General features: G+C 45.9%; 1 protein-coding gene across 1 annotated transcript in view; it reads left to right on the top strand.

Annotated features, from left to right (window-relative positions):
* Positions 1 to 9,321, top strand: part of LOC123732803 (ephrin-B2a-like) — a gene marked incomplete at its 3' end in the record, with an annotated part of 13,745 nt that extends 4,424 nt beyond the window's left edge. The window contains exon 3 of the mRNA XM_045712081.1: positions 9,229 to 9,321. Coding sequence (XP_045568037.1) covers positions 9,229 to 9,321 — 93 coding nt within the window. The remainder of the gene's footprint in view (positions 1 to 9,228) is intronic.
* Positions 9,322 to 9,548: the final 227 nt, after the last annotated feature.

Genomic DNA, 9,548 nt, shown 5'->3' with positions numbered 1-9,548 from the left:
TCCCTCTCACCCCTCTCACGGCGGATGCAGCGCCCCCCCCTTTTGGGCTAATCGGTGTTATTTTGTAAATGATGGACCCTGCAATGGCAAGACTTGTATCAAGTTTCATAAAAAAAAAATTGGGGGCCAGTGGTGTCTGAAACTATTGTGTGTGTTTATCTAGACATATCCCTGAGTATGTGTGCCAAATTTCATCCCTCTGAGTCAAACAGATCAAGAGATATAAATGATTTACCCGTTATCGGCGCCACCTTGTGGTCGATATGAACAAGTCTCACATATATTGAGTGTTGACAGTATTTGCAACGTGCAGCACCAAATTATGTTACAAATACGAATATCCTTGACTGATTTACATGCATTTGTGACAGACCACGCCCACATGAAGGTTATTGGTCAATCAGTTGTTTTAGGTGCTAGTCCGTAAAGTGTCGCGTTGAGAGACCGTTGTCCATAGACGCTATGAGACGCTAGACGCTATGAGACGCTAGACGCTATGAGACGCTAGACGCTATGAGACGCTAGACGCTATGAGACGCTAGACGTTGAGAGACCGTTGTCCATAGACGCTATGAGACGCTAGACGCTATGAGACGCTTGAGACGCTAGACGCTATGAGACGCTAGACGCTATGAGACGCTAGACGTTGAGAGACCGTTGTCCATAGACGCTATGAGACGCTAGACGCTATGAGACGCTAGACGTTGAGAGACCGTTGTCCATAGACGCTATGAGACGCTAGACGCTATGAGACGCTAGACGTTGAGAGACCGTTGTCCATAGACGCTATGAGACGCTAGACGCTATGAGACGCTAGACGTTGAGAGACCGTTGTCCATAGACGCTATGAGACGCTAGACGCTATGAGACGCTAGACGTTGAGAGACCGTTGTCCATAGACGCTATGAGACGCTAGACGCTATGAGACGCTAGACGTTGAGAGACCGTTGTCCATAGACGCTATGAGACGCTAGACGCTATGAGACGCTAGACGTTGAGAGACCGTTGTCCATAGACGCTATGAGACGCTAGACGCTATGAGACGCTAGACGTTGAGAGACCGTTGTCCATAGACGCTATGAGACGCTAGACGCTATGAGACGCTAGACGTTGAGAGACCGTTGTCCATAGACGCTATGAGACGCTAGACGCTATGAGACGCTAGACGTTGAGAGACCGTTGTCCATAGACGCTATGAGACGCTAGACGCTATGAGACGCTAGACGTTGAGAGACCGTTGTCCATAGACGCCTACATATTAAGTTTTAAGGAGATTCGGTCATTTTGGTGCCCTGAAAGGTGGCGTTTTAAGTATTTTTCACAAAATTTCCAAAAATTGGCCAGAAGATCTATCACAGCGAACGTTATGGGTCCTGAGGTAAATGTTTTCCTCGTGAGGAGACGGACCTATTTACCGAATATCATGACTTTAGGTCAAACGGAGTGAGAGGAGTGACCTTTCAAAGATTTCCCATCTCTTGGTGTTATAGTATAGACTGTATAGACAAGTATTCAATCTATCTGGAGGGCTTTCCTCACACAGGTAAGGTATATAGTATAGACAAGTATCCAGTCTGTCTGGGAAACTGGTCAGAATTAAAGGAATGATGGATGGTGCTAAATACAGGGAAATTCTTGAGGGAAACCTGTTTCAGTCTTCTAGAGATTTGAGACTGGGACGTAGGTTCACCTTCCAGCAGGACAATGACTCTAAGCATACTGCTAAAGCTACACTCGAGTGGCTTAAGGGGAAACATTTAAATGTCTTGAAATGGCCTAGTCAAAGCCCAGACCTCAATACAATTGAGAATCTGTGGTATGACTTAAAGATTGTTGTACACCAGCGGTACCCATCCAACTTGAAGGAGCTGGAGCAGTTTTGCCTTGAAGAATGGGCAAAAATCCCAGTGGCTAGATGTGCCAAGCTTACAGAGACATACCCTAAGAGACTTGCAGCTGTAATTGCTGCAACAGGTGGCTCTATAAAATATTGACTTTGTGTGGGGGTGAATAATTATGCACGCTCAAGTTTTCAGTTTTTTATGTGGTTTATTTCTTGTTTGTTTCATAATAAAAAGTATTTTGCATCTTCAAAGTGGTAGGTATGTTGTGTAAATCATATGATACAACCCCCCCCCAAAAAAAAATATATATTTTATTTCCAGATTGTAAGGCAACAAAATAGGAGAAAATGCCAAATGGGGTGAGTACTTTCGCAAGCCACTGTATTAAAGTATAGACTGTATAGACAAGTATTCATGTTTGTTCAGAGGAGCCATCTTCCCTGGTCGTTTCCTATCCTGTCAAATTTCATCTAGTGCAGCAGTGGCTGTGTTATCGGCAGAGTCTCTGTGCGTCTTCAAGCCCAGTGTAGCATGAGAGAAAGGTTTTATCCCAAATAGCACCCTATTCCCTATACAGTGTACTGTTTTAGACCAGGGCACTATAGAACCCTATTCCCTATATAGTGCACTACTTTAGACCAGAGCTTTCAAAAGTAGTGCACTATATAGGGAACAGGGATCCATTTGGGAAGTATCCAGAGAGCCAGTCTCACCATGTCCTGTAACTTTACCCCTTGTCTCCTCCCCCTCCTCCTCCTCCTCCTCCTCCTCCTCCTCTCCCCTTGTCTCCTCCTCCTCCTCCTCCTCTCCCCTTGTCTCCTCCTCCCCCTCCTCCCCCTCCTCCTCCTCCTCCTCCTCCTCCTCTCCCCTTGTCTCCTCCTCCTCCTCCTCCTCTCCCCTCGTCTCCTCCTCCTCCTCCTCCTCTCCCCTTGTCTCCTCCTCCCCCCCTCCTCCTCCTCCTCCTCTCCCCTTGTCTCCTCCTCCTCCTCCTCTCCCCTTGTCTCCTCCTCCTCCTCTCCCCTCCTCTCCTCCTCCTCCTCCTCCCTCTCCCCTCCTCTCCTCTCCTCCCCTACCTCCCAGGACTCTGAGGCTCTGACAGTGCTCTTCCTCCATGGAAGCCAGACATTGTGATTCTAGGAGTTTACATGCCCCAAATCACACAATGCTTTTAACAGCATGAGACAGATATGACGTGAGCTCTCATGGCAACCTAGCTAGAAGCATGAGAACCTGTCATCTGAACTAAGTGGTCCTAATGTGTGTGTGTGTGTGTGTGTGTGTGTGTGTGTGTGTGTGTGTGTGTGTGTGTGTGTGTGTGTGTGTGTGTGTGTGTGTGTGTGTGTGTGTGTGTGTGTGTGTGTTAACGTATAGTGAAACTACAGGTTCCAAGTTTGAAAAGAATGTACTTTATTTTTTATGATAGAAATCAGACACCATGTACTGTCATTTACTACTGATGAGATCTATTGATGAGATCTATTGATGAGATCTATTGATGAGATCTATTGATAATAGCTGGGTAAATCAGACGCCATTCATCACGCACTGTAATGTACAACTTGATCATCTGGATGGAAAATGACTGAGGATAATAGCAGACCATATTGCCACTCTTATTTAACACATCTTCAATTTAACCCTACTAGAGAGCGTGTTGCCCTCAGGCCTGGAGGGAAGTTGAAGTCATTCCGCTTCCCAAGAATAGTAAAGCCCCCTTTTACTGGCTCAAATAGCCGACCAATCAGCCTGTTACCAAACCCTTAGTAAAGTACGGGGGAAAAACGCTGTGTTTGACCAGATTAGGCTAACGTTGTGCAAATAATATACGACATGTAGCTTTATTTTAAATGATGAGGAAACTCAGACAACACTTAGCAGGTTAAACCAGGAGACTGGAATACGGTTCACGATGCCCGGGCCGTCACGACGCCCGGACCGTCACGACGCCCGGGCCGTCACGACGCCCGGACCGTTGGTTTTATACAGTTCCATGATTAGTTCATAATTCGAGGAGATTTTATAGGATTATTGATCTTAAATGTTTCCACTTTCCAATATGTCACGGATTGAACGTGATGGTGACAACTATCAGGATGAATCGACCCAATGTTAATCTTTTAATTCATCAATATATTTAGTGGGTAAAGGCTCTCCAAACCGTTTTTTTTGTTATGATTCATACATACTTTCCTAACCCTAAAATTCAGTGGTATAAAGTAGTTAGGTAAAAATACTTTAAAGTACTACTACTAGTAGTAGTAGTAGTAGTTTTTCAGGGTATCTGTACTTTACTTTACTATTTATATTTTGGACAACTTTTACTTTACTACATTCCTAAAGAAAATAATGTACTTTTTACTCCGGAAATTTTCCCCTGACACCCAAAAGTACTCGTTACATTCTGAATGTTTAGCAGGACAGGAAAATGGTTCAATTCACACACTTATCAAGAGAACATCCCTGGTCGTCCCTACTGCCTCTGATCTGGAGGACTCACTAAACAGAGAACATCCCTGGTCGTCCCTACTGCCTCTGATCTGGAGGACTCACTAAACAGAGAACATCCCTGGTCATCCCTACTGCCTCTGATCTGGAGGACTCACTAAACAGAGAACATCCCTGGTCGTCCCTACTGCCTCTGATCTGGAGGACTCACTAAACAGAGAACATCCCTGGTCATCCCTACTGCCTCTGATCTGGAGGACTCACTAAACAGAGAACATCCCTGGTCGTCCCTACTGCCTCTGATCTGGAGGACTCACTAAACAGAGAACATCCCTGGTCGTCCCTACTGCCTCTGATCTGGAGGACTCACTAAACAGAGAACATCCCTGGTCGTCCCTACTGCCTCTGATCTGGAGGACTCACTAAACAGAGAACATCCCTGGTCATCCCTACTGCCTCTGATCTGGAGGACTCACTAAACAGAGAACATCCCTGGTCATCCCTACTGTCTCTGATCTGGAGGACTCACTAAACAGAGAACATCCCTGGTCGTCCCTACTGCCTCTGATCTGGAGGACTCACTAAACAGAGAACATCCCTGGTCATCCCTACTGCCTCTGATCTGGAGGACTCACTAAACAGAGAACATCCCTGGTCATCCCTACTGCCTCTGATCTGGAGGACTCGCTAAACAGAGAACATCCCTGGTCGTCCCTACTGCCTCTGATCTGGAGGACTCACTAAACAGAGAACATCCCTGGTCGTCCCTACTGCCTCTGATCTGGAGGACTCACTAAACAGAGAACATCCCTGGTCATCCCTACTGTCTCTGATCTGGAGGACTCGCTAAACAGAGAACATCCCTGGTCATCCCTACTGCCTCTGATCTGGAGGACTCGCTAAACAGAGAACATCCCTGGTCATCTCTACTGCCTCTGATCTGGAGGACTCGCTAAACAGAGAACATCCCTGGTCATCCCTACTGCCTCTGATCTGGAGGACTCACTAAACAGAGAACATCCCTGGTCGTCCCTACTGCCTCTGATCTGGAGGACTCACTAAACAGACAACATCCCTGGTCATCCCTACTGCCTCTGATCTGGAGGACTCACTAAACAGAGAACATCCCTGGTCATCCCTACTGCCTCTGATCTGGAGGACTCGCTAAACAGAGAACATCCCTGGTCATCCCTACTGCCTCTGATCTGGAGGACTCGCTAAACAGAGAACATCCCTGGTCATCTCTACTGCCTCTGATCTGGAGGACTCGCTAAACAGAGAACATCCCTGGTCATCCCTACTGCCTCTGATCTGGAGGACTCACTAAACAGAGAACATCCCTGGTCGTCCCTACTGCCTCTGATCTGGAGGACTCACTAAACAGAGAACATCCCTGGTCGTCCCTACTGCCTCTGATCTGGAGGACTCACTAAACAGAGAACATCCCTGGTCATCTCTACTGCCTCTGATCAGGAGGACTCGCTAAACAGAGAACATCCCTGGTCATCTCTACTGCCTCTGATCTGGAGGACTCGCTAAACAGAGAACATCCCTGGTCATCCCTACTGCCTCTGATCTGGAGGACTCACTAAACAGAGAACATCCCTGGTCGTCCCTACTGCCTCTGATCTGGAGGACTCGCTAAACAGAGAACATCCCTGGTCATCCCTACTGCCTCTGATCTGGAGGACTCGCTAAACAGAGAACATCCCTGGTCATCCCTACTGCCTCTGATCAGGAGGACTCGCTAAACAGAGAACATCCCTGGTCATCCCTACTGCCTCTGATCTGGAGGACTCGCTAAACAGAGAACATCCCTGGTCATCCCCTACTGCCTCTGATCTGGAGGACTCACTAAACAGAGAACATCCCTGGTCGTCCCTACTGCCTCTGATCTGGAGGACTCACTAAACAGAGAACATCCCTGGTCGTCCCTACTGCCTCTGATCTGGAGGACTCACTAAACAGAGAACATCCCTGGTCGTCCCTACTGCCTCTGATCTGGAGGACTCACTAAACAGAGAACATCCCTGGTCATCCCTACTGCCTCTGATCTGGAGGACTCACTAAACAGAGAACATCCCTGGTCGTCCCTACTGCCTCTGATCTGGAGGACTCACTAAACAGAGAACATCCCTGGTCGTCCCTACTGCCTCTGATCTGGAGGACTCACTAAACAGAGAACATCCCTGGTCGTCCCTACTGCCTCTGATCTGGAGGACTCACTAAACAGAGAACATCCCTGGTCATCCCTACTGCCTCTGATCTGGAGGACTCACTAAACAGAGAACATCCCTGGTCATCCCTACTGCCTCTGATCTGGAGGACTCACTAAACAGAGAACATCCCTGGTCATCCCTACCGCCTCTGATCTGGAGGACTCACTAAACAGAGAACATCCCTGGTCATCCCTACCGCCTCTGATCTGGAGGACTCACTAAACAGAGAACATCCCTGATCATCCCTACTGCCTCTGATCTGGAGGACTCACTAAACAGAGAACATCCCTGGTCATCTCTACTGCCTCTGATCTGGAGGACTCACTAAACAGAGAACATCCCTGGTCATCCCTACTGCCTCTGATCTGGAGGACTCACTAAACAGAGAACATCCCTGGTCATCCCTACTGCCTATGATCTGGAGGACTCACTAAACAGAGAACGTCCCTGGTCATCCCTACTGCCTCTGATCTGGAGGACTCACTAAACAGAGAACGTCCCTGGTCATCCCTACTGCCTCTGATCTGGAGGACTCACTAAACAGAGAACGTCCCTGGTCATCTCTACTGCCTCTGATCTGGAGGACTAACTAAACAGAGAACATCCCTGGTCATCCCTACTGCCTCTGATCTGGAGGACTCACTAAACAGAGAACATCCCTGGTCATCCCTACTGCCTCTGATCTGGAGGACTCACTAAACAGAGAACATCCCTGGTCATCCCTACTGCCTCTGATCTGGAGGACTCACTAAACAGAGAACATCCCTGGTCATCCCTACTGCCTCTGATCTGGAGGACTCACTAAACAGAGAACATCCCTGGTCATCCCTACTGCCTCTGATCTGGCAGACTCACTAAACACAAATGCTTCATTTGTAAATTATGTCTGAGTGTTGTGACTATCGGTAAATTTAAAAAACAAGAAAATTGTGCCTGTTTGGATTGCCTAATATAAATTATTTTAAATGATTTATACTTTTACTTTTTATACTTAAGTATATTTTTGCAATTACATTTACTTTTGATACTTCAGTATATTTAAAACCAAATACTTCTAGACTTTTACTCAAGTCGTATTTTACTGGGTATCTTTCACTTTTTACTTGAGTCATTTTCTATTAAGGAATCTTTACTTTTACGACAAATTGGGTACTTTTTTCCACCGCTGCTAAAAACGTCCCCAAATAATCTACATGGCTTTTTCTCTCATTGATCCTTAATAATCTGAACCCGCTTCATTTTGAACTAGGCCGCCCCCTATTGAGTCTGTCGAGAAAAATTTAAATTAAATGTCACATTCCTCCTCGTCAGAAGATATGTTTAAAATCGCTGTCGGAAAAAGTGGACCAATATGCAGCGGATTTGCGTGCTCATCATAATTTATTATAATGTGAACACGACGAACAAAAACAAGAAAACAATGACCGCCAGGAACAGTATAGCAGTGCTAAAACAACTACCCACAAACAACAAGACCAAACACACCCTAACATATAGGACTCCCAATCAAAGACCGCCAGGAACAGTATAGCAGTGCTCGCTCAACTACCCACAAACAACAAGACCAAACACACCCTAATATATAGGACTCCCAATCAAAGGCCCGCCAGGAACAGTATAGCAGTGCTCGCTCAACTACCCACAAACAAGACCAAACACACCCTAATATATAGGACTCCCAATCAAAGACCCGCCAGGAACAGTATAGCAGTGCTAAAACAACTACCCACAAACAACAAGACCAAACACACCTAATATATAGGACTCCCAATCAAAGGCAACTAGAAAACACCTGCCTTCAATTGAGAGTCCATACCCCAGGTTAACTAACATAGAAACAGAACAGATAGAAAACAGATAGAAACACAATAGAAAAGAAACCCGAAACCCCGGAATACATAAACTAACTACCCTCTGCCACGTCCTGACCAAACTACAATAACAAATAATCCTCTATACTGGTCGGGACGTGACACCGCTTTATTTTAACTAGGCCGCCCCTATTGAGTCTGTCGACAAAAAATTCTAAATTAAAGGTATACCCTATTTAAAGGGGATGGCTTATTAAGATAAACGTACTGAAAATCCCATTGATTGAAAACTCCAAAAGAGAGAAAAACTGTTTGGCCAGCTAGTGGGAAGGTTTTCAGCGGTTTAATTAAATGTATTTCCCGAGTGCGCAAGGTAGCCACACCCGCAGAGCGCGTTACACAACTGAATAATTCCTCGATCTACAGTATATTTATTTATTATATTTATATTTATATTTATTATATTTATTTACTATTATATTATTATTATTATTCTTTATTCACCTACAGGGTCTTTTGAGCAAAATTGTACGCAGGAAAGTTCCATATTCACATTCTGCTACCATTTCTGTCGATAAATCCAATTTATGCACCACACAGGACGCACTGAAACTGGCTCTGCAACGCAACGCTGCCAAAAAGGCAAACGCAGCGTTTTCATTGGATAATTAATGTACTTCCTGTGTACCCAAAACGCAATAAACACTGTTGGTGTGATCCAGTCGTCATTAAGGCGAGTCTGATACTGAGAATAGCTTCGGAACGGCATGTAGGAATGTTATAAATTACTGCGTTGGGATATGTATAATGTCTACTATTTATCTATTCAATGTTCTCTCCCTCCCACCCTCCCTCCCTCCCTCCCTCCCTCCCTCCCTCCCTCCCTCCCTCCCTCCCTCTCTTTCTCAGCGACCTCCACCAGCTCTCTACAGGGCCTGGACAACACTGATGGAGGAGTGTGTAGAGCCATATCCATGAAGCTAGTACTGAGAGTAGGACAGAGTAAGTTATGTGTGTGTATTGTGTTGTCTGTGTGCGTGTGTGTGTCTTTGTGTCTGAGTCTTTGTGTGTGTGTGTGTGTGTGTGTGTGTGTGTGTGTGTGTGTGTGTGTGTGTGTGTCTGTGTGTGTGTGTGTGTCTGTATGTGTGTGTGTAGGGAAGAAAGACATGACAATGAGAGAATGAGAGTGTATATATGAATACTTGAGAGAGTTTCTGCCAGACTGTTTA

The sequence above is a fragment of the Salmo salar genome, unplaced genomic scaffold, assembly GCF_905237065.1.
Source record: "Salmo salar unplaced genomic scaffold, Ssal_v3.1, whole genome shotgun sequence".
Classification (NCBI taxonomy): Eukaryota; Metazoa; Chordata; class Actinopteri; order Salmoniformes; family Salmonidae; genus Salmo; species Salmo salar.
The sequence above is the reverse complement of the archived record's forward strand: the minus strand, read 5'-3'. Positions and strand labels throughout refer to the sequence as shown.